Here is a 26,780-nt window from a genome sequence, read left to right as displayed (position 1 = left end):
CCTGTTTACTCAATACCACAATGATTTAAGAACACTGCTAGCAGTTGGGTTTCTTTCCAGTGCACATGTTTATTTGTGGGTACCAGTAACAAACAACAGACTTTTTGTATCCAGCAAGTATAACATTTGTTGATTTGTTGTTAGAATTGCAAATTTAAGCCTGAAAGACTAATTGCAGTAACCACTGGTAGCACATGTCTTGGTTTAGGAGGGCACTGTTGTGTTTGAATTTAGGAAATCAAGGATTGAGATAGCTGGCATTAAAGCCTGGACTGGAAAAGGAGTGACTTGAACAGCCATGTCATTCTAGACTGTTTGTGGTATAAAAAAGATGTATTTATATATAGCAGACAAGAAATGTGATGCATTGATGTTAAAGAGGAACTTTTGTAATAAAACTTTACCTTCAAGTTCTGACAGAATGTTTTTAGACCAAAATTTCTTACATTTATTTGTGAGTGCTGAGTTGTTCATTTCCGTAGTGTGCTCCTGGAGCACCTTGGAGTCCCAGGTTTGTCTTCCTTTAAAAGCTTCAGATTTCCCATGGAAATGGTCAGCAATTTTGGTATGTTCAAATGAAATGGATTTTGAGAGAGAGTTTACGTAAGATTTCCAAATGTTTGAAAATTCTGTGAATAACTACTAGTTTTTGAAGTGGGTACTCTGTAAGTGTGAAATTCAGGACTTTTAGACAATAAATACAGCTGCATTTAAGACTAACTGATTACATACATATGTAAAAGCAGATTTGAATTTCATATTACACATTGAAATAAACACAGGATATGCATTTATTTCATGATGAAATCATTTCAGTAAATGAAGGTATTGGACATCTAATTTATTCAGCTATTAGTTCCAATCTCCCAACTCCCACTCAGGCTTTTCTCATTTGCTCAGCTTTGCACCACCAGCTGTCTTGCTGAAACTTCATTGTGGGTGTCCTGCTCCAGTCTGTGACAAAAATCACATCTGACTTTATTACTGAATATTGCTATCAAAGTAATAAAACCTACTCTGGCACATACAAAAAATTTACTTATTTCAGCTGCCATGGTTCCCACTTGAGTTATTATCAAACTTCCCTTCCAGTTTCTCTTTTCTTTCAGTATTTAGATTATTAACCAAAGTTTCTGAGTCCTTCTTTACACTAGTTTACACATTTCTTCCTGTCTATCAGGAAAATCATGGTTTGACTCGGCTGTCAGTTTTCTCTATTATGGTGCAAGCTTTTTCTTTTGGCTTCTCGTATTTTAAGTTCTCATAAAGTGTTATTGACCAGAAATCTCTGTTTTACCCATGCACTTACTGACTTTAGTCTCATACTTTGACTTTCTTTTTGCCAGGTTTCATGATTCTGGAATCCTGTGTTGTGCCTTTCCCATATTCTTTGTAGGCACTATTTTTATTGCTTATGTTAAACACACTTCTGATTGGGAAGCAATAATTTCAAGTTGGATGCTGGGAGTGAAAGGCATTTATTTAGAAAAGAATTTATATGACTTTTGTTCTCTAAAATTTTTCCCCATACAGTTGCTTGAATTGCCTTCTTAAGATATTCTTCTTACAAGTTTCTTACATGGTAGGGCAGTCTCTAAAACTAATAGAGTTAATCACCTTTCCAATACAGATCTTTCTAAATTTCTATATTCTGTATTTCTAACTGATTCTGGAAAGAATACAGCAGGTTTTACAAACCCGCTTAGGAAGTATATTGCATGCCTTGTAAAACCATTATAAAAAGTGCAGATTTTAAAAAAAAGAATTCTATTCATTTAAACCTCTATTTAAAATGCAGTAGTACAGTCACTCTGTTTTAAGTCACTAGAGAGAACTGTGTAACCAAGAGCAGAAAGTGATACCTGTATTGCCACAAGGTCAGACCCCTTGAACTATTTCTCTGAACCTTCTGACCTTGCAGTCCTCTTGGGGAGGAAAAAATAGTTGATATCTTGGTTTTATACAGCTGTCTAGAGAGAAAACACACCATACATAATGTGTTCAGTAACATATGTCTCTCTAATCTGTCTAGGTAGTCACACTCCACTCATCACCATGGCACATGACTGCCTAGCAACAGTTGCATAAAGTAATGGAAAAAATTATATAAACAGGTTTGATTACTAGTACTCTATTCCATTTTCCTTTCATATACATCAGAACCTTGTAACAGATGTGTATTTTATTATGTAGTGATTAATTTTTCTCCTTTTTTACCATTTTGTTTTCCCAAAACCATTCCTATGAGGCATTAGCAACAGAAACCAGCACTTCCCAAAAAAGAGTCAGCACCCTAGGACATTTGAATTAGGAGCAGGCTTCCTCAAATTGAGCAAAGACAACTTGAGGAACTACCCTATTTGTTAAACACTTATGTATAGTTTTTTGATAAAGCAGGGCAAAAAGGATGAACTGCTGTAGTTAAATCTAAATGATATGCCCAATACTGGAGTAAATTTTTATTCTGTGTGAACTAGCTATTGGAAGATACATACAACACAGACTGAGCAAAGGTTTAAAGTGTAATAATAATGTCATTACATTCTTTATGATGGGCTTCTGTAAAGTTGGTGATCAAGTAGAGTGTTAAAGCTGTTAATACTGGAAACTTGGCTGTATGTGGGCTGTGGATGCCTGTCTCCTAGGTAGTTTTTGAGAAAGGATTATTCTACTTGAACTTTATCTGCATTAGTCCATATTTCGCATTAGTCCATTTTTCATCCATTGTTTCAGTGTTCTTTTAGGAGACCATTTAAAATTAGTCTCATTTTATATTTAGATACTTCCTGAAAATTGCACATTCAGATAATGTGAAGCCGTGTATATTGATGTAAGATTTACTTACTTACCAAAAGCTCTTCTGGATGGAGGCAAAGTGAATTCTAAAAAATATTTTATTATTTCTGACTATTTTTCAAACAATGTATCTGCATCAAAGTTGACATAATCCTAATGGAAAAAAGAGAAGGGATAAAAAAACCCAAACAGTTGACTCTCCCAAAGTGGAGTGTATAGTTCCTGATCAAGGAAAATTTGACTGGATTTGCACATTTATTTTTAAATTCAATGTGAAAGGGATTTGTTTTAATCCAATCTGAAATATTATATTTTTGTGAGTTTTGTAATTTTTGGTGGCGGAGGGGATGTGTATTTTTTTAACATTTTTGGTAGAGCTAGAAATTTTCTGTATCAATTGCTCTATACACTACAGCCCTGTTTTTTTTTTTTTTCTTTCTTTCTGCCTCTGTTTTTATTTACTATCATATCACGACCTTCGATTTAAGAATATAATTTTTTTGGTTCAAATCTTCATAATGAATGTTGGTATTTGTATTTGTTTTTAATAATGTCCTACATCTCCAAGTATCTTAAACAGCAGTAAATAACTTGGGCATGAAGTATTATCAGTAACTAAAGAGAATTTACAGTCAGAAATGTATTCATTTTCTTCAGTTATTATCATTATTATTAGCTTGTACATGGAGAACAATATATAATAATTGAAAATAAGAAAGATGACTAATTCTTGTGGTGAATCCAGATAAGTCTTGCTTATACTTACAAAAAATTAATAGAAATGACACTATAAGATCTTTTTTGATTACATGACAGTAAAGGAAGCTCTTGATTGAATGAAATATTCCTGTGGTTTGTAGTCCAGACCCTGCTGTGTTGTAGTAGTGCATAAGAACTAGAATGCAACATGGTCTGGATATGACATATAAATAAGAATAAAACTTCCATCACTGTGGGTAGTGACATGCCACAAAGTCTTAAGCTTTTTAATACCAGGAAAAAAACTTTGAAACTGTATGCTCTATGTAAACTTAGACTTGGGAAGGGTTATTCAGGGTTATAGTAATGAAAAACAAAGTAGAAAAAAAATTAAGGACCTGAATCTGATTATCAGCTCTTATAATCTTCATAAGTTGTGTAGAAATGAGTTTAAAAAGCCCCAACAAAACCCAAGTCTTCTTTAACTTTCTAAAAGTATGAATTTAGATATCAAATCTTACAGTGCTGAAGTAAAGCTAGATGTGTTTTGTAAAAGAGGATGGACTTTAGACTGGGTTCAAACAGAACAGAGAGCAGACTCAAACCTTTTTTAGTTGTCATTTAAAAATGATCAAAGTTTGAAATATTTCTGTGTGAAATATTTTCTTTGGTACAAAGAGTTCTTGGGGTGTTCCAGTTTTACTAACACTGCGATTTCTGTGCAAATGGGGATCATTCACAATTTTTGTGATGAAATGAAGTTAGTATAGTTCCTATAGTTCTGCCTCTAGCCAAACTGCCACACATGCATTTGGGAAAATTGTAAAGATCCTCAAATAGAAGGGTTATGGAAATACAGGGTACTTTTTCTCTCTGTGGAATATCCTTAAACAAACTCCCACATTGTTTCTGTCTTAGAGGAAGACTATGTGCCTACATTTCTGCTTTACATTAAGGATTAGATGTGGTAATAGCAATGATGCCCTGTGTTTGGGTTTTTTTTTGAGGGGGGGTGTTGTTTGTGGCTTTTTAATTTTTTTTTTTTTTTATTTTCCCTTTTATGAAAGGGGCAGATAGAAAGAGGCAAACCCCCTCTGCACGGGGAATAATTTCTCAATATTTTCGTTGGACAATATTCTACAATATGTTGGAGTGTTTTCTCATTAGTCCAGGAAACTGTCCTGTCCAGTTTTTAACACGAGTAAATAATAAATTAATCTGCATAGCTAAAGATGTCAACTGCAGTCAGCCATCTGCGCCAGTATTGCTGTTGCTTGGCAACTGTAATTTACTACTATGTGAGGCCATGTGATGTGGAGATGCTGTTTGCTGGGTAGTCACTGGGCGGGCAGCGTGGCCCAGCCCTGCTCTGGCCAGACAGCTTAATCCCTTCTCAAATCCCAGCAATATTCACTTGGATGTGCTCTGTGTGGAACAGATGAACTTTGTTAACCTTTTCCTTGCTGCTCTCTTCATTTGCACTTAGATTTTTTTGTTAAACATTCACATGTTGCTGGTATATTGTCTTGATGAAGTTAATGAAAGCAATGAGCATTTGTTGCAGTGCTGCATGATGCAGAGCATCGAGCTGTCTTTAAAAGGCTTTTCCCTTGTCCTGTACGTGGGGCAGCTTAATCACACCCTTGGCTATAAAAACTAACTTTCAGATATTCTGAGATACTGACATTCAAAAAATAATAATAATAAAAAAAAAAGTCAAAAGATTATGTTCACTATTCTGCTTTATGATTCTAATTATGTAAGCTATAAAATAATAGTTCCCTAAATATTCATAGTTCATATGCAAACTATAGCTGTTGTATTGGTAGTTTAAGGAGAGTAGTGGAGTATGTTTTAAAGTTGTGCTAACTGCAGAACACAATTCATCCGGTAGTGTTTAGTAGGTTTAGAATAGCTAAGTAACATTTAAGAATAGTTTTTAATATGTCTATTCTAAAAGTTTACTCCAGCTTTGGTTCAGCACCAAGCTACAGTGCTTATAACGATTGCTGTGGTTTGTGAAATGGATCCCCCAGAGACCATGCTGCTGACTAGAACCGAGTCTCATGTTTGGGAGCATCTTAAGTCAGTGTTCCCTGATAAACTCATCTGATATGTGAAAGGAAGGTAAATATGTATTTTGTAGCAATGCTCTATTTGTCTCAAATGAGGATCAATTTCATACTGTGTACAGTAATTAAATGTTTGTTTCGGTGTAATTACTTTGAATAGCTGAGATCTTATTTGTGAAAAGCTGGCGTGGAAGGAAAACTTTGTCTCCAGTATTGCCCAGGCCTGTTTAGAAGACCTTTTTCTGTTGTATGTTGACATACTAATTAAGTTTGTTTTGTGATAGTTGTTCTTTTTTGTTCATGACAGGATTTTCTGATGTAGTTTCTTGTTTCTTAGAGTATTCTACCACTCTGCACAAAGCTGCATAAAATCCTGTGCTTGAGCACTTTATTTTTTTATGTTTCTCTTATCATCTTGGCAAAAATGTCTGCTAAAAGCCAAATCTGGTTTCCTCACTCCTCCCTGAAATTGTCAGGAGCCAAATAAGCTTCTGTGTTTTCAGACTAGAAACTGATTTTTTCGATAAAGCTTTGAAGCTGAGCAATGTCAGCAAAGTCCATTTAAATATCTTTGGCAATCTAAAGGCTTTATAAATCTTTACATTTCTGTGGTGATGTAAAGGGTTGTTAATATTTTATGCATATCTTTAAGTTCCTTTTTATAGCACCAAATGACTGGTCTAAATGAGAATGAGACCCATTGCCTTAGAGTGTGTCTCTGATCTGCAAAAGGACTGTTAAAATGGCTTGAGAGCTACATTCATGTTGTGTGCCAGTAATTTTTGTATGAAATATGCTCCATCTGCAAGCCAAAATTTATTTCTTATGTACATCTGGAATCTTAGAATCAAGATGGATTCTCTTCCTCCCCTACATCATCTGCAGGAATAGAAATGGAGCATATCAGTCGATGCACTTGCTTTGATGGGTTTCTGCAGTTAGAACAAATCTGAACCCTTTTGAAGAAAGGAATAGGCACTGAATGGCTTTCAGTTGTGTTGGCTTTGTTTGGAATAGGGAGAAGAATGGAATTGTAGCTCATATTTGTTATTGGTGTCAACTATTAGCTTGCCTTTCTTTGTGCATTCATAATCTATGGAATATGGTGCTATAATTTTTCTTCAAATAATTCTCCATTGATGTTGTTACTTAAATACTGAGTAAATTCATTTGGTGCTCCCAACTGCAGTTGCAGAACTGCTGCCCAGGAACACATTTAAGGCTAGAGAAACATTTGTTTTTTTGTTATCTACAGCAGCATTTTTTTTTAGTTATCTACAGCAGCAATAATGAGTAAAAGCATCTTATTTAACAGAAGTCTACTCCTGTTAAAACTTGCAGAAAATCTCTGTAATTGCAGGTGAGTCTTTGCTAGAAAACTGTATCACGTAGCACACTTTATTTTGAACTCCTGCAGTTCCAATCACAGGCCTATAGTTTGTGCAGTTTTGTATTTGTTTAAAGATGATGTGTGTAATCCGTAATGACTTGAGGGTTTTGGCACTTAATTCCTCCCACTAAAATGCATGGGAGGAATTTTATGTTTAAACCAGAAAGATTTAAAAAATAATACAATGAAGTAAAACTTCCTACATTTTCCATTTTGAAGTTCAGCTGTAGGAGTAGCAAATTCATTTTGGTTTTAAAGGCTTCAGTTTCATACCAAGGATGCACCTATATGTGTATGTATATATATATATATATATACATACACATACATATAGGAAAAAATAGTGGCTGAGGGTTAAGGTTTAGACTTCAATTAGGTAGCAGCATCAGACTGCACCAGCTACATGTTGAAGACAAGCCTAAATGCTTATAAGTGAAATTGGAATCTGGATGCCTTAAACATAAGGATCATTCAAACATTTGGTAGCCCCACCCAACCCTACAGGTACTTCATTCGAGGCCTTACAGGTGTTGTAATGACTTAAATTTAGATTTCCTGGAAGCTGACCTAGAGCAGGTAGGCACCTCTTACTGCCATGGTTTCACATCAACAAGAAGAAAGAACAGTGAATCGTGATGGAAAGTGCATTGTTCAAATATCTGTAGAAGTTCTGTGGATTGGAGAAAAAGCCATTCCTTGCTTAGGCCCATTAAAAAGCTCCTCACAGGATCCTGTCTTTCTTCACTGTTGAAGGGAGCTCACTTCCCTAATATAAGAAATCTTTGCCACAGCCAGACAACTGTCACAGCCTGATCTTTGATTACACTTAAATGTTCTAGAAAACCCTTAAGAATTCATCCAGAAATGGTATTAGTATGTATCTAATTAAATTAAACTACTAATATCTGAAATTGAGTAGGGGAATTGATCACTAATCAAACAAAATGGGAGTTAAGTTAATTTAATCCTTGCTCAGGTCCTCTGTGCAGGTCTGAACTTAATTCCTTTCATAATTCAAGGTAGAACTTAAACATGTGTTCCAGTTTTGTTTCAGTTGTTTTCACTTTTTAACAGTCACTTGCTATATGGGTTTTGTGAGTAGATGAGAAAATTGTTTAAACAATCTAAAAAAATTACACTGAAAATGGAAGATAAAGCAGCCTTATTACTAATGGTGACTTGATTACTGTGAACTTACAGCTGGGGCAAAAATTTGTCATCTCTTTGTGAAGCTTTTAGTAATAGTGAGCTTATATTCCAGAGTGTGTGTATATACCATGTTTATCAGAATAATTGAAATAACTGTTTTAGGGAGCTGCATCTAACTGTTCTCTTTAAATTTTTGCTGCTGGAAAAATAAAAGACTGGCAAAGCACACCCAAATAATGAATTCATTGCCTCAGTCCATGACATCAGAGTTCTTTCCTTCCAGTGAACTCTGATATTACACAGACAAAACCTTTCTTTGCATGTAGTACCTCCCGATTTGTCCTATGATGTATGGTGGAGATTTCATAGTATCACAGAATGGTTTATTTTATAGGAGACCTCTAAAATCATCGAGACCTGACTGAGAAACAGCATCCAGAAATCTTCACCCTTAAGTGAAAAGAGACCTATGTTCTGTGTTCTCCTAATTGCAGTTCCCTCTGTTGCTGTGGTGCCTGCAAATGCTGTAGCTGGTACCCTATGTTTCACACACTGACTAAAGAATAGGAGAATGGCATTTTTGCTCTCTATAATGTTTCTGCTGGTGATGGAAAATGTGGAAAATAGCACATGACCACATGTTGGTTTAGCCAGTTTGATCCTTCCTCAGACTGTGAAGCTGGTTTTTTCTCTGATTAGAAAATATGGTTTCCCTCTCATGTAATACTGCTTAGGAAGGAGAAAAAATGTTTTGAAGTTGAGAGATACCATAATCGAGGAGAAACATGGGTAAATACATTATTTGTCTTATTCCTTCTCCTCTGCGTGAAGAGAGGGGCCCATTGCACGAGGCACAGTACAGTAGAAAAATTACCCTAGTAACTACTTCTAATAACAAAGGTGTTTTGGGAAGCCTAATTAAGGCTCTTGAAACACCATCAGAACTTAGGCAAAGCTTGTCACTGATTCCAGATGAAGACTTGCCTCTGAAATTGGTGGTAAAGCATAAATCTATGTAATACATGGTGCCCATTAACATACCTCTGTGCCTAATTCATTGGATACATATTACTGCCAGTACCTGTGCTCTGTAATTTAAACCATTATGTAAAGCATAAGCTGTTCATAAGCTGACCTCAATAGATGTATGCTTAAAGATAATTATGCATTTTCTGTGTTTTAATTCTGATTATTGTTTTCTCTCAGCACGCTTGATGTGTTAAACTATTTTAGCAGTATTTGCCATTATTCTGGGAAATCATTGCTGTAAATGAATCACTGCTAGGTCCTATGAAATTCCAATGCATTTTTTTCATTCTGCTGAGTTTTTATTCTCCAGTATTCATATGTGTGTAAACTGAATGTGAAGGCATTAGAATCATGGGATCAGTGATAGTTTGACTCACTGGAATGTGGAGGAGAATGAAAATAATCAGTTGGGCATGTTAACTGCAAACTTTATTAGTGATAATATTTCTCCCTTTTCACACAGAAGTCTGAAAAACTGCAAGAAGGCATACGTTGGAGTAGCCTTTTATTGTATTAATTTTATTAACTTTGTCTTATCCTAATTATAATACTTTTATTTTTTTTTTCAGATTAGTGAATGGCTCTGTTTAAACTGCCAGATGCAAAGAGCATTAGGGGGTGACCTAGCACCAGGTCATGGTCCCGGGCCACAGCCACCTCCACCCAAACAGAAGACACCCATTCCACCTTCAACAGCTAAACCATCCCCCCAGCCACAGCCAGTTCAAAAGAAAGATGTTTCTCCCAAACCTGATCCTTCACAGACAGCAGAATCTAAAAAAACCCTGCCACAGAAAAAGCAACCGTCCTTGCCTGGGTCTCCCCCTGTAAAACCGAAACAACCCCACCCAGAGCCCACTGAGACATCCCAGAAAATAGATGCTACTCCAAAGTCTGATCAGGTCAAGCCAACGCAGGCTGAGGATAAGCAAAAACAACCCAGTGTAGAGAAGCCTGTGGCAGACACTGTGCCTACTTCTGCAGCACCAGGGCAGAAACAGGACTTGGCAGGTCCCAAACCGCCACCAACTCAACAGAAAGTGACAGATTCCCCAAAGCCAGAGCCTGCCAAGCTGTCGCAGGACACACATGCAGCTGGGGATAAGCCACATTCCAAACCTGTTCCACAGGTGTCTCGGCAGAAGTCAGACCCCAAGCTTGCGTCTCAGCCTGCGACTATACCAGATGCTAAAACTCAAAAGCCTGTTGAGCCAACACAAACAAAAGATGACCCTAAAAAATTACCAACAAAACCAGCCCCAAAGCCTGATAGCAAACCAGCTCCCAAGGGCCCACAAGCAGGGGCAGGACCCAAGCCAGTGCCAGCACAGCAGCCGCCTCAGAAAACTCCGGAGCAATCAAGGCGTTTCAGCCTTAATCTGGGAGGCATCACCGATGCCCCTAAGCCTCAGCCTACAACACCACAAGAAACAGTTACTGGGAAACTCTTTGGATTTGGAGCTTCAATCTTCAGCCAGGCCTCAAATTTAATTTCCACAGCGGGTCAGCCGGGGTCTCAGACATCAGCTCCACCTGCACCTGCTCCTGCGACAAAACAGCCCCAGCCTCCACCTCAGCCTCCAGCCCCTCAGGCAGCCCCCAAAGAGGCTGGTCAGGCTCAGCCTCTTCCAAAAGCTGTTCCTGCAAAAAAAGAAGCCAAGCCTCTTACAACCGAGAAACCGGAGCCATCAAAAGCGGATAGTGCTTTAACAACTAAAGGATCTGATTTAGAGAAGAAACCTGGTTTGGCAAAAGATAGCAAGCCTCAGGCTACTGAAGCTAAAAAACCTCCTGGGCTGTCGGAACCAGAGAAAGCCAACCAGCCTGAAGTATCTTGTCCCCTTTGTAAAACTGGACTAAATATTGGTTCTAAGGATCCTCCCAACTTTAATACCTGCACAGAATGCAAGAAAGTTGTGTGCAATCTCTGTGGATTTAACCCGATGCCGCACATAGCTGAGGTAAGGCAATGGAGTCTGTATTTACCCTGTATTCTTACCTGCAGGCTCCCTGTGCTGTGGAGACCAGCCTGTAGCTGACTTTTAACTGTTGAATTGTCAAGAAAAATTGGAGCATTTCATCATCAGAGGGCTTTTAAAATTAAGTATCTATGTTGTATGAAATTTGGTCAGTTTTTGGATAGCACTTCCAATGAATTTTCGGCATATTAAGGGAGTGTAGTATAGGTGGTTGCTAGAGTGTTGAGACATAAGCAGATATAGTTATGAGCTCTTTAGAAAGTAGTGCTACTATGACACAGCAAACTACTGTACTTTCAATCTCTTATGGGATAAAGTTCTTTTTCATATGCTTCAGTGTTGTCTGGTAATATGTGCTTCTCTAACCAGTGCCTCTGATACACAGAATTACTGAATGAAGGAATATGTTAATGCTTAACTATTGCCCTTCTCTCCTGCTTAATATATTCCTAAATTTATTCCATTAATCTCATTCTGGCTCTGGACTCTTTGCATATGCTGATATACTCATTAAGAAGATTGAAGTTTGAGTGATACCTGTGTGGTAGAATACGTAATTTTTTGATGCAACAATGCAAGGTTCACAAAGTTACTTCATCATTTAGCAGTGTGAGTTGGAAAGTGCTTTTTCCATGATTGGCCGAGAAAGCAACTTATGTTTCAGAGAATTGCACAACTTATTGTCAACAGTTTCTTCACATTCTATATTTTTATCCTCTTCCTTTCCCCTTGTAATTTTTTTTTGAGAAGGGGATTGAAAACTTTATACTACCTTAATGGAGAGGTGGAAGCATATATTACTTGCCCTATCAATTTGGCAAATTTAATTCAACAGAAGCAAACCACCTAAAAATACTTGTGGGTAATTTAAATGTGTAAGTTGGTCTGTGCAGCACATGAAGACAGTAGCTGTCAATGTTCTGTCTTTGAAATCTGAATGAATAAATGAAAAATTGCTCCCAGGGTTAAAGATTACAGCATCTCTGACTAAAGGTGAGAAAAAATGTTGGAAGAAATATCAGGTTGCGGGGAAAATATTGCTTATGTTGTTTGCCTATGCCCTTTTTTGTGGATTATTTCCTTGAATATACTATCATCTGAAAGTCCTTTGTCCTGCTATAATAAGCAGATTTTATCAAATATATGAATATGTTGTCTAATGGCTTTGTGGTCATTTAGGTCAGAAGGAAAGGTCTGAAAACACAGGAAGATTGATCAGTGACTGAAAGTCAGGATTCAATTGATTTTCAATGTTTATGCACTGAACACCATCAAACACACCCTGTGTGTCCAGCTGTGTGCATACAAACAAACACACACACACTTAATGTGTTTAGTGTGTTTAAATGTGAAAAATGCGTATGACTTTCCTCAGAGGCATTCTGGTGTGCATACACTGAGTACCATGGAAATGAGATGTGTCAGTTCTGGTGAAACACTGTGCTCAAATGACAGCTATGAAAGTTCCAATGCATGACTTGACTTCTTCAGAGTTGACTTAGGTGTGATGGTGTGACACTGCTTTGTGGTGTGCAGTCATGTTCCCTGGATTTCTTCTGTTTAAGATGAGAAGGCTGATGCTCTGTTTCTTTTTTTCCATCACTGTTACTGTTAGAAAATTTTCTCGTTTCCACTCTTTGTGATACGCAGAGCTTGAAATACGATTGATTTTCTTTAGTCTGACTTCCTTACCCTTTTCTTTTTCTCTTCTTTGTTTCTGCTTGCATTTTCTTCTTCCTTGTACTACACAGTTCCACCTCTGTCCCCATTTTCTGTCTTGCCTTTTTTTTTTTCCAATCAGTTTTGCTAAAAAATGGCAGCCTACTTTTCCTTTACAACAGGAGGTGGTTAGTTTAACTGAACACTTCCCAACTTTCCTTTTCATAAAGATTGGAGACAGAAGAGGGAGCTCATCCTCTCCTCTCCCAAATGAGCTGTGTAAATAATGTTTACCCTCAGATAGCAATTCTGTCCCTGGATGCCCTGGATACCTCTTACTTGACAGAAACATGATGACAAGCCAGTAGTTTATGCTCACTTGCATACTCCTTTCCTCCACCAAATTCTTCTATCTGTTGAGTACAGTCTTGGAGGTTTTATTTACTTGTCTCTATTTCTTTGGGGGTTAGGAAGGAGAAATAGAAAGGCTTTTAAAAATTGGTCTTACTGGTGGTTTTCTACCTAATTCTTTTATTCCTATATGTTGCATTCAAAGAAAAAAATATAATTCCAGAAGCTACATGCCCTCTTGACCCCAGAAGGGATTTTGGATGAACAAACATAATGGATATATTAGTTTTGCTTTGGGGCTACAATTGTATCACAGCTATTTGAATAGTTGCTTAAGTATTATCTACATGTTGTTGCCTCAGTAATGGCTGAAAATGAGTTGAGTTTTATTGACCGAGTGGTGGTTGAACCCTTGTTGCCAATAAAGCTTGTATTGGGCTACATGTTAAGGATCAGTCCCGTGGAACAGGGAAATCAGTGTTTCACTGCCAAATGCAGAGGAGCATCTAAACCCCATGGGCTCTTCTACCTTAAGATCTCTCAGCAGAGAATTTCTTCCAGTCAACGTGCTGCTGTACTGCAGACAGGGCTGGGTATTTTTAAGGGAATAAAGTGCTTTCTTGCAGTGGCAGTTGTTTGTTCTTGCCTGTGTATGACAGAAATAACTTTCAAAAAAGTCTTCAAGCTGCTGCAGTCAGTCCTCTAATAACCTCTCTACTGCAAGAAATAAGAACTAGACTCTCACCTAGTCAAAATCAAAAAATCTACTTTGTGCAAGCAGAGAATTAGGCTACAATACTTTTTTCTAAATTGGGCTGATTGTTCTTTTTCTCCATGATTTGTTGATTCAACAGTCAAACAGTTATTTACTTAAATGGTAATTTATCCATGATGCAAACAGCCACAGATGATTAAATAAATGACACTTGATAGATTTCAAAGACCCACAGGACCATGGGAGCCCTAGTGCATTAGCAGACTCCTTATTCTGCCATTTGCTCAATGGGGAGGAGCACTGTTTACCAGCTCTGTAATTAGCTTTCCAGCTCAGGTAGTTGGAAGCAGCTCTATTTTTAGTAACAAAGCACAAGATCGCAACTGCTGAAGCCAGAAATGAAATGTGTGGCAACGACCATTTTGTGCATTTAAAATTCAGTGAAGCTGTTCAGAATATTGAACAGAAGTGGAGATGGTTGCCTGTAATGTAATTAAGTGTGTTGAGGTAACAGGGTCAGGAATTTAGAACCTGTGATAAATTAATGCAGTAATAAAATAATAATTTTAAAAAAATTAAAAACTAAGCTATGAAAAAATAAGCTATCCAGATTTTTAGAATCTGTATGTGCAACATGAAAAGATACCATCTTAACAGTCACATGTTATGAACAAAAAGAGCTGAAAATGTGATGTGTGTATATGTGAGTGTGCTAACGGATTTAATATAATAGAACTGCCAAGGGAATAACAGAAGCACCTTTTAGTCTACTGATAGCTATAAAATTATCTGGAAAGGTACTCTGAAGTTAAGAATGTTCCATGTGTGAAATAAATTACTGGGGCTACAGAAAGGAGAGAATTGTTTTGAATGATAGAGAAGGACAGGGATGACTGGGGAAGGGCAGAAAAGACATAAAATCTCTGACTTGCTAGGGATTTTTTTGAAAAAGATACAATCATAATAGATAATACAAACAATTTTGGAGTGATGTTTCTTATTTATTATATCAAATATAGTCTGTATGAAATTGTTTGACATGGATGGATACGACCGCAGGAATCTATAAAACTTGATGGTTCCTGTCCAATCCATATTCTTATATCATCATAATCTTTTTTCAGGTGAGTCCCTGCACAAACTCTGCTAGTTTCTGTTTTTCCAAAATCTCACTGATATGTAATTGCAAATGGAGTGAGGCCCTGAGCAAGTGTGACCCATTTTTCAAGCTTTATAAGTAGGGTTTAAAAGAGTAATTGAAAGAAACCCCAAACCTATACTAAGTGAATCAAACCCTGCTATTGAATGACCAAATGTGCCCTGGACTTCTTAAAGAAAGTGTGCAGCAACTTCATAAAGTAATAATCCATCTATTATTGTATTGAAAATCCCTGAAATAGTGTACTGCGTCATTTGAGGTGACACACATTGCCTATCTTTAATTAATTAACAACTCTGTAGTGTCATGTATTTCCTATTTGAAAAAGCTCAGATCACTCTGCAAATTGGCAGGTTTAACTTCTATTAGAAATTTCTATCTCCTCTCTTATGTTTGGTGATGAGTTGTTTTGGAAATAGATGGTGTCTGGGAAACACAGTGAAGAAGAATTTGCGCTAAAGATACCAAGAGAAAAACAACCACTCCTTTCAATTGCATAATTTATCTTCTCTGCTTCTTTCTCTCCCTTTAAAGATCCTTTTAAAATTTTGATTGTAAGAAAGTGAATGCTATTACTGTTTAATTACAGTGGCTAAATAAAACAGAACATAATAGGCTAAGAATATACTCCCTAAAATGTATGGAAATTTTTCCTTTAAATGATAATTCTTTATAATTGAGAAAATGTTAAAACTACTGCTAATTATTATTTTGAAAGATAAAATCTGGCATTGAAAAACAGAGTGTATGTTAGATGATAAAAACTCCACTGTATTTCTTGACTGTCAGAATGAAATTAATTTAACTTCAAATGAGGTACCCTTCTCCTGTTAAACTAATTCGATATGCATAATAGAAAAAAACATTAAGTGGAAATATTTTTTTACAGCAGAATGACTCGCCTCTTCCACTTTTCCTGTAAAGCACAAATATTGCATATATACAGAATGGAAGGGCTAATATGGAATGACACTTTGATGAATGATTTAGTCAAAATTGAACATAGAGAAATATATTTTTTAAAAAATAATCCCCAAATTCACTTTTTAAATAAGGCTGAAGAGCTTACGTTTCATTAACAGAGTTAGATTTCTGATATTCTTATTTGCAGAAGTATTTAAATACTTAAAGACAGACTTAATTTGTCCGCAATACTTTTAAGTATATTAGGAGCTTCTGTCCTTCTCTTATGCCTCAGCTAAAGCTATGTTGCAAAAAATCCAGCTTTGACTGATGATTTTCCAGAGGCCTGAACCTCTGCCTCCTGCACGTGGCTTGATCTGTTCCTTTGGAGCAGCATCCAGCTCCTGTTTAAACCTCTTTGGAGTCCAGACATGAGGTGAAACCTCTTTTGGGGTCTGAGTTTGGTGTGTCTTTGAGAATAGTTCACCCAAAGGCAATACTGCTTGGCATTAAACAGATCAACTACAGCTACTTTACTTAAAAATAATAATAACAAAACCTGCTCGTAGTCAAGTACGAAGTGGTGGTGGTTTGCCAAGTTTATTTGTTCTCTACTAATATGATATACAAAATACAGATCTGCAAATAGATGTGACTTCAGGACTCCCATCCTCAGTTCAGGGCTGTTACTGGGTTGCTACAGCCAAGCTTTTTGTCTCCCAGTTTCCTCAAAACCCCACGAGCTTGCACTCTGAGTTTCAATGGAGGAAATGAAATCAAGAGTGAGCCACTGCATCCAAATATTTAATAGATGTCCTGTGGTGGTTCTGTTTGAATTCCCCATCACTGTAGAGAGAAATGAAAACATCTGTACTTTCTCACAAGTTTCTCTGAACAGGTGTCCTGCATTTCAGTAGGGCTACTTGGTCCAGAGCCAGTTATACACTGATGCAGTTTCATTTTTTTGGCAGTCAAGTTTTGATGGTCACTTCTGAACATGATGATATTGGGATAGTATTTGAAAACAAGGTTTCTTAGATTCATGTGGTTGCAAATCAAAACATTAGTTACAAGATTGCACTCTTGTTAATTTTTCTTTTCAGTATTTATGATGACAAGATTAGGGTTTTTTTTCCCCCCGGAATTAAATTTGAGGAGTAAAGATTGGTATCATTGCTCAAAGTAATAGGGTGACCTTTGGAAGCAGTATTACCATGATTAATTGCCTGCTATTTGTTTTCTTTATTCTAGTCCCTAAAAGTTTCCAGATTACCTCTCTGAATGAAGAACTGTGTTGAAACCAACAATGAGATATAGACATAAAGACATTAAAGACATTTAAGGCCAGATGGCTTTTATTAATGTTGGTAATGGCCACTGCTGGTGTGAAATCCAAAGGGATGTTTACTGCAGCACTGCTGCTGGCACACACAGCTCCTGTCTAGCTGGCTATTTTTCATCCACTTGGAATGCATATGCAATGACTTCTTTACCTATATACATTTATTCCATCTTTAGATGTTTTTGCATCTTTGAAAGATAAAATGCTTAGGTGAGCAATTAACACAGAGCTTCCAGTGTTGATTCTGGTGTGTGACTTACTTTTTTCTTCTGCAGATAGTTTATAGACTAGTATTAAAGAGGGTCAAGCTAGAGTCATAAATCTTAAACAGATTATCAGGAAAATTACTGACCTGGCCTTGAGCCAGGTGATTTTCTTCTCCGTTACTTCATTAGAAATTTGGTTGGTGTCCCATTATTAAATGAGAAAGAAGTCTTCTGAAAGCTAAGCTTGTGTTGTTTGAATTTTTCTACAACTTTATAATAGTAATTTGAAGAGACTTTTATTTGTTTGAGATAAAGGTATTTCATGCTTTTCTTTTATATTACAGAATAATATATTTTTGTTCATGTTTTATTGACAAACAAAAAAGCTTAATTTAGAGACTCTAAATATTGGTTTGAGATTTAGTTAATTTCAATATAAGACCCAATGACTCACTTCCAGATTTTCTTAAGCAAAGAGATAAAATCTTATAGATGTTAAGTGCCTCAATTTTTTTTTTTAGTGCCCAGGTAAGATATCTTAGTAAGGTGTTGCATGCTATCTGGTCACATTAATGATATGTGCAGACACTGTCATAATTTGTGTGATCATAAAAATATAAAGCATTTACTTTTTTATAAGAACCCTTACATAGAGTTCTTATAAAACCCTATGTCGATTATCTTCTGATAATTACCTATGGAGGGAGCTTCAAATGACTTTTTTTTTAATAGTCCAGAAATATGAAGAGCTGATGTTCTTTCAAGGAACAAATACTGTAAGAGCATTTTGAGAAATATCTGAGGATTTTATCTATCTGAAAACAGGATATTTTTCCCTGGATAGTTGTTAATGTAATTGACTATAATAGGACAGATAAATATTGTAAAAATAAAATTCTGAAAAGACATATATATAGTGAAATATAAATTGACATATCCTGTCAATTTAAACATTTGCAAGCATTTTGTGATCTCATTTCTTGCAGAACAAAGCTGTTCATGTTGTTAAAGCAGTTAAGTTCCAATTCCTGCTTATGTTGAAAATTTCATGTCATGTTTCTGCTGACCAAAAGCTGAATGTTCGTCACACCATGACAGTATGTTAGTAAAGAAAGGTCAACGTTCTGCACAAAGTCTAAAAATCACTTGTTTGCCACTGCTATGGGGTGATTTTAGACTTAATGGGATTGCACAAGTGTAATTAATTTTAACTGCTTGCACGAGGTGTGACCAACAGTAAAAATAATTAAACTTTAAGATGTAAAGAAAGAAAAAAAGTGACCAAGGTGGGACACTTCCCTGATTTCTGTTTGTATTCTATGCAGCAATATTTCTCCCTGAGTAATGGAAGATTCATTTTAAGAGACAGTGGCCAATAGTTATTTTTAATATTTCTGAAATTTATATAGTTCAATGGACCAGAATGAGAACAACCCTGGCTTTAGATTTGTTGTTATTTATCTATTAAATTGATTTCTCCAGTATTACTAAGAGTAAGGATGGAGGCTGAGGGGAACCTAAGCCATTATATAGCTGTGGAAAGGTGATTAGATTTATGCCAGTAAGCTGCTGGAGATGCTGTCTAGCAGCATTTGAAACAGGAGGTCACAGACTGATGTTGAAGAGGGGGATTAGCTGCTGAATTTTGCACAAAATGCTGTTGAGTTGGGGTGAAAAAAAAAAATTTGCATCACTAGAAGAAAAGTAAAAGCCAGTCGGCTGTATCAGACCAGAACACTCACTGAGAAGAATGATGAGGTGCATTAGTTTTCCATCTGTGTTTTGGAGGTTAATGAAATTACTCAGACAGTGAGGTAACTTAGGCTTCTAAGGACAAGACTTGAAAGACCATCTGGTGGTCTTCTGTTTTTGGTATTTCTAGGTTAGTAATCTTCTGGGTTTGCTTTAGTCGGGTTTTCTTTTCACTTTTTTTTATTTTTTCCTTTATTTCCTTGCAAACAGCCTTCACATTGGAAATGGTCCAGTTGTAATGTACAGAGATTAAAAATTGAACATAGGAAATCTTGTCCTTAAATATACTGTATTAATGCATGTAACTACTTCTTTGAGAAGATTTTGTGTCTAGTGGTTACCTGAATAATTATGCTAAAACCTGCAGGTGATAATATTTAAAAAAATAATTTGAGATTTCTGAACATTTTCCTGACATATCCATAAGTAATATATTGTTGTGGTTTGTTTGTTTGTTTTACAATGGCATTATCATACTTGCAAAAATTTGCAAATACAGGAGTACATTGAAGTTGTCAATACAAATATCTGAATTTTTTTTGGGGTGTCACTTCTGTAATTGATCTTAAGTTTTGTATATTCCCTTTTATATAAGATGAAAATATAAAGACATTGCATTTCTTTCTGAATGCTGACAAACTCATAACTACTGTCTTCAGGTTATTAGTTAGTAACTATCTTTTTGTACATTTAGAGCATGATATTAAGATCCTTATTTTCTGGAAAAGCTGTCAGATATACCTGTTCCTATTCCCCACCCTCCCCCAAACCAACAATCCCACCCTTAAATGTCTGTATAAATATTATTTTCTCACAGAAATTCAGTGGGAATTTTCACTGAAACATTGAACTGACATTGTACATCAAAACCAGCCTGGGCACCTTCAGGTGCTCTGTTCTTGCTTTGGAATTACAGCGGAAAAAATACTTGTTATTTTTGAACGAATATTTGAAATACTTGTTATTTCTTAAATGTTTTCATAATGAAATGTGCCCTAAAGATTTTGTTTGCTCAGAAGTCAATTTTACATTGAAATTGGATAAACCACTAAAGTTTCAATATATTCTACCTTCTAGCTACTGGTTTTTTAGTGTTTTGTAACAGAGTTGTTTTCTATTTTCTTTTCCAGTCAGATCTGGACATTGGCTTAAAGTTTCAGCACTATCTCTAAAAACATTTGCATTTTTTCAATATTTAGTTTTAGTTATAGAAAGGCAAGAACTTTGAATAAAACAAAATTCTGGTTAGATTGTTTTTTTAAAAAGTACCATTTTGTATCTACCTGAGGTGGCTGAATGTTGATGTCCTGGTGTGACATTTGCAAGACTAGGAAAGTGTAGGCTTTGTACTCATTACAGAGCAAGTCAAACAGAACCACCTCTTTCGCAGGCTTCTGTAGGTGCACCTTTGTGTTGACCTACAATGCGCTGCTGTTTTGTTTGAGCCAAGAACACTTGTATTGTGCTGTGTAGTGAATTTTTAAAGTCATGTGCCCAGTATAGCTGGGACTCGATTACACTGTTATCCCAGACCTCTAAAGGGAAAGAGCGCTGCTATTTTACTTCTATATCAACTGTCAGCGGAAGGATCTCCTGATCAAAACATAATCTCTCATTTGATTTGTCATCCTTTTAAATACTTCAGCTGGGCAGGTTCTTCTTCAGACCTGTAAGGATTGTGTTAGCACTCTGTCACCCTTCAAACGACAAATCTAGTCAACGTTGCAACGCACAACGTAGCTAGAGGAACTTATGTTTGAATCCATAATGTTTTATAATTAGGTACAGACATAATTAGAGGCTTCAGTTAAAGTCTTACTCTTCCCTCCTTTTCCTTTCTTCTGTATGCTATTGGTAACTGGAATCAAGAAAGTTTCAGCTTTAATACATTTCTATATGGTGAATTGGCTTGTTCCAGGCATTGGTCTGAGGCATGATGCACTTTCCCTGGTGAGTTCCTTAGGCGCATTTCAGTTTGCTCCTTGTTCTTTCCAGGATGAAATGAAGATATATTTTATGTTTTAAGTATCTATATGTCTTTAGCACCTGTATTGGGCAGGGTGAAGCTCCATCCACCTATAAATTGGAGTAGATCATCTTGATCAACCCAAATCAGGGTCAATTGAAGAAGGTTTCTTAGGACCAGTTAGGATTTGAGTGGTTCCAGACATTGAGAGTCTACAACTTCTTTAGACACCTTCCTTATTTTTTTCTTTAGTATTTTCTTAAATGAATAATTATTTGAATGATGAATTGAATTCAAATGAACTTAAATGAATGAATGAAATGCCTAATATTTGAATTTATGCTCATCTGAATTTTTGTCCATTCATTGGATACCATTGAGAAGACTGACTTCGTCTTCTTTTCACTCATACATTGACATGACCTACCTGAGCCTTCTTTTCTCCTTTTTACCAGTTCCAGGTCTCTCAGCTTCTCCTTGTGTGAGTGATACTCCAGTCTCTTAACCATCTTCATGACCCTTTGCTGGACTTGCTCCAGTATTTCTATGTCTTTATTTTACTGGGGAGCCAAGAACTGGACAAAGCGCTCTCCCACCACTACTGAGTACAGGGGAATAATCACCTCCCTAGACCTGCTAGCGATGCTCTTAACTAACACAACCCAGGACATTGCAAGTATTCAAGCATGTCTTTTGTCTGATTATTTATTCCCCTTATTTTCATACCATGCTCAAGGGCACAGAACACACGTGCCAGCAGGTGAGGTGAAGGACTTGCTGTAAACACAACTTATAGACATTTTTGGAGGTGATGGGGTCCAGAGGAACCCCTGATCTGTCCACTCTAAGGAATACTAACTCTAAACTGGCCATTAGTCACTGTAAAACAGTGAACTTTACACAGACCATGATTCTGGTCAAAGGTATAAAGTGCAGGTTTTGAATTACTGTGATATCTCTACAAAATACATATCCTAGCAGATCATCTCCATGGCAGGTGTATATTGACCTCTCCCAGTTATGTTAACAAGTTCAACAGTAAAAGGTATAGATACGGTTTTGGTATCTATGGTCAGAAGGAATGGTCAGGAAAGGATCCAAGCTAAAATTTCATATGATATTCCAGGAACTGAATTTTGCACCTGGTCTGTATGTATGGAACCTGGTCACCTAAATGCCACTTTCTACTTTCACCTCCTCATAAATCAACCTCCTTTCCACATCTACTGAAAGAGGTGTTGTTTATATTTGAAATTATGCCATTTTCTTTTATTAACTATGGGGCTCCTTGTGATCTTAAACATTAAAGGCTTTCATTTTTTAAGTGTCTCTTTTTATTCTGAGGCAGTGGGGGACAAAGAAATGCAGGATTAATTAGGTAACTTCATTAGTTAGTAACTGGTTTTCCAGTTGCATAACTTCTGGTTTTGCATCTTGAATCAGTATATGCATTTTGTAAAGTATGAGGCTTTAAAAACACCTTGTAATTTACAGGGCTTTGAAGTATGCTGAAATGAAAATTTGTTCAGTAATTATCTATTTTCTGAACCTTTATGAATGCGAAAACAGTTAATCCCTATGTTCGAATAGAATTTATGAGGTGTTTCATGCTCTTAATAATGTTTTGTTTGGATGACTTGTCCATATAGAATTAATAATTCTCTGCAAGCTCATAATCTATATTTTTTTTGATCTAAACTTGCAATTCAAAAATAAGTAATCATTTGCCTTTTAGATCTAGGGCTATGACATCAGAATTGATGTATTATCACTAGAATGAAATTATACTAGAGCAGATGTTATAAATTCCACTTTTTCACTTATTCATAATTAGTAGCAAATAATTATTGATATATTATAATTTTAACAGAAACCAGGGGGAAATGTTTGTGTCTTCATCAGCATGCAGGATATATATGCTTAGGAAAATTTACTCTAATTTTCTTTGTGAATCTGAAGCTATGATAGTGGTTGCACCATTTTCCCTCAGTTTACTTTATTCCAACTGACTAATTCTGTCCTTAGTTGGATTAATTGTCTGTATTGCAGGGGATTAATATTCCTTTTAATTATTTTCCTATTGCTTACACAGACTGTAGAGAAAGTGGCTTCATTGTCTATGAGGATTCCTGGAAAAATGAATTGAAAAACATTTAATTCCTTTCAGTACGAAACTTTGTATGTCTGTAGTAGAAAACAGGAGAGATCAAGGTGCCCTTGCAATGGCAATTCAGTTTCCTCTGCAGAGGTTCCTCTCTTTATGCATTGGAATCTTATTTACACAACTCATTCATTAAAAAGGAAAAGGAATGCCAGTAGATTGACACGGTTTTAAGGTCATATTTTGAATTTCAAAGTTAAAAATATGTACTTGCTGATAAATTAGGGTCAGGTACTAGCTGTTAGAAACTAGTCATTCCCTTGGTATACCTTCTAAATCCTTTCATATTTTTGAATGTTCCTTACATGTACAGTTTCTGTTCACATAAAAATATTTATTTCTGTTGATAGATGTCATCTGCTGTTTCCTTGGCATCACTTATTTCTCTGCACTTGACTTCAAGTCTGTTGCACTAAATCTGTCTGAGAAGAGATACATCTTGAATTTTGTGTTCATAACACTGTTTTAGTGTCATTCTCTTTTCTCCACCTGTAACTTTCAGCCATTTAAAGCAGTTTTCCTTATTGCCTGATTTCCACTTGATACTGATCTGTGTGAACATGTTTAATTAACAAAAAGTAATATCCATTTTTTAAAATATTAAGAGAAATGAAACAAGCCAAGAGGAAAGAAGGTGCTGACAGAAAGATGATTATTTGCAAGCTAGTGTAATAAAAAGTAATAACTCCAGTGGTTAACAAAAGTGTATTGCCTTGCAGTTATATTTTTATCTCCTCAATGTACCAAACCAGAAGCCAGTGCTTCAACATGGAAGAATATTGCAGATGGCCTAACTCCTATGCAAGTATTAAAAAGAAGGGCTCTTAAATTATCTGTCGTGGTTTAGTTTTGGGCTTCCATCCCTCTGCTATCTATTCTTAGCATCATAAAACATAATGGAAGTATACAGAGATTCAAATGCATAGTTTCATACTGTATATCACTTCCTTATGTGTCTGCAGATGGTGTGTATATTTCTGCATATTGGGTTTTATGGTGGTTAGAATACATTTGATGGGGTAAATGTAGGGGAGTGCACAGATTCATTGCAAGTGATTAATTCAAAGATTTATGTGTATGTTTTGTAAGCTGTTTGGTTTCCAATGAAGACTCTAAATCTTTACTGTATCACCAGTTCTTCTTAACTTTGGTGAAATTTTTTCCTTGTTCAGTCAAAAAGGACAGGAGTCTGATCTATTAAATGCTTGGATGCCTAATGTTGAAGGCTTTATCGATATATGAGCAAAATAAAATCAAAGAAGACCTTATAGTGCATAGAAAGAATACACGAGGTCCATTTTTATAAGGTTTTTGATTCAGACTCCAAATGAGCACTGTAATGTAATTTCAAGTGAGGCAAGTCAAAGCAGTGTATATTTGAATTATGCATAACCTACAAAGATAAAGGTAGAGAGTCATGCAGTCACAGGAATGGACTTCAATGATCATAAACTGATCAATTCAATTAATCATATGTTTTCCCTGGTTATGAAGTTCCTGAAATACATTGTTGAGGACAGGCTTTCATAACGCTATCCAGTTTTTAAAACTTCTTTCCACGGGAAGCTACTAAAATGGAAATATCAGTCTGCAAGTACTATGTGGAGGGTGCTCACCAGGAGAGTTGTCTTAACTTTTTCAGTTGCCTTCAGTTTTCATTACAGGTGGAAAAGTCATGGAACCAACAGCTTCTAAACTAGACATATGTGCTTAAGCTATTATGGGGTGTGTATGAAAGGAAAGGGAAGGCACAACACAAGTAATTTCTTCTCCACTTGTTGGCCCATGAGAAGGTGATGCACTTTGCCCCTGCAGGAGTTCTGCAGCACCTACTCTTGTGACAAGCTGTCTGTCAGCATAGTTCTGTCAAGGCTGTTAAAGTAATATGGAAGGTGAGATAAGGGAAGGAGTTACAAGAATTTTGTTTTGGTAAGACATTGGAGCATGTGATATGATTAATATGGTGATAGAACTTCCATAGGCAGATTGTTAGTAAAAATAAATAAGATGGTGTTAGCTAATTAAGGGTGATACTGGATCAGATTTCTGTGATCCGAAACATCATATATTTTCTTCACCTAGTTCTGTTTGATCAGAAATTTCTATTGCTGATTTCTGCTGAGTAGGTCCCTTTTGGAGACATTAAAGCTGCAAGGGAAAAAAAAAGAATGATTACAAAATACTACAAGATAAACTCTGTTAGTCAGCTGAACTGTGGCAAAAGAGCAAACCATCGCTATGAGAAAGAATGTATCTTACTTTTGTCATGCAACTGAAGCTCCTCAGGCTCTTAAAAATGTTTCATCATGTCTATGATGAATTAAAGACAGTCTCAGTGATGTTTTTTAGAAGATAGAAGTCTCAAAATTAATCAAGTAGGTAACATAAATGTCATTTTCTGTGATTTACCTCTCAAGAGTTGCTGGAAATTACTCTGATTTCAGAGAGGCTGGTGTTGGTCAATCAGCATCATGAAGCAACTGTTCAAGTTGATAGAAATATGTTTGTTGGTTTTAGTAGATAGTATTGTCTGACAGGATGTGACTGAAACAATTCAACCTTAAGAACTAACAGAAGCAGTACTAAATACTGGTTTAAGTGCTTGCTTTTTTGTCTCCAGGGATATGCTTTCATAGTGCATTTAGGATTTTAGAGCTTCATCCTCTAAACTAATTAGCTAGGTGAGAAACTTCAGCTCTTGTTAGTAGTTTTTTCCAGATATGTTCAAAGGGATGGCACTAGAATCCTGAACATTACTTTTCCAAACTTACAACAATTTTCAGGCAATTTTGGAAACAGTTCAAGCCTTAGTTTTGCAAGTAATAAGCTTTCTCATGAGTAATCTCATCTGCTTAGTCTTGCAAGTAATAAACTTTCTCATGAGTAATCTGATGTACTTCAGCCTTCCACTTATGGGTAAGGTGCTGCTGTGTTTCACTCCTTTGAAGGAGTGACTTGTTCTATAAGGAGCTCAGTTTGCATGATTGAGCTACTCAAAAAGAAAGCTTATTAAGAAAACAGCTGACAAATTTCATTCTTCCTGAGTAAAGACCATTATGATGAATGAAATCTTTCAGGAAGATGACTAACATGGTACAATCACTTAAAGTGATGCATACTGGCTTTTCATGGTACTGCTCTGTTTCTATGTGCCAATGATTTAGTGAGTAGATGTAGAACTTTTGAAAATATATAATTTTTTTGTAATTAGAAACTTTAGCCACATACTCATAATTTCTACAGCAAAATCCAGAAAGTGTATCATAGGCACTTCTGGATGATTGCTCAGTACTTTTTTAATCTTGTTTCAGGCTTTCCTAAATGTGCAGTTATTTTATTTGAGAAGAAGGGGAGTTATATGAAATGTGCTGTGTCGACTTAAAGTATAAGGAAATATATTAAAAGTGGTTTTAGTCTATGCATATTATTGGAAGGAGGAGGAAAAGATTAGA

At 36.1% G+C, this 26,780-nt stretch overlaps 1 protein-coding gene across 1 annotated transcript in view; it reads left to right on the top strand.

Annotated features, from left to right (window-relative positions):
• PCLO (piccolo presynaptic cytomatrix protein) overlaps positions 1 to 26,780 on the top strand; it is a 337,810-nt gene that overhangs the window by 3,246 nt on the left and 307,784 nt on the right. Inside the window, exon 3 of the mRNA XM_029958071.1 lies at positions 9,705 to 11,096. Within this exon, the coding sequence (XP_029813931.1) occupies positions 9,705 to 11,096 (1,392 nt within the window). The remainder of the gene's footprint in view (positions 1 to 9,704; positions 11,097 to 26,780) is intronic.

The sequence above is a fragment of the Manacus vitellinus genome, unplaced genomic scaffold (assembly GCF_001715985.3).
Source record: "Manacus vitellinus isolate BGI_N305 unplaced genomic scaffold, ASM171598v3 scaffold_13_pilon, whole genome shotgun sequence".
In the NCBI taxonomy this organism is placed as follows: domain Eukaryota; kingdom Metazoa; phylum Chordata; class Aves; order Passeriformes; family Pipridae; genus Manacus; species Manacus vitellinus.
This window is presented reverse-complemented; position numbering and strand designations above follow the sequence as displayed.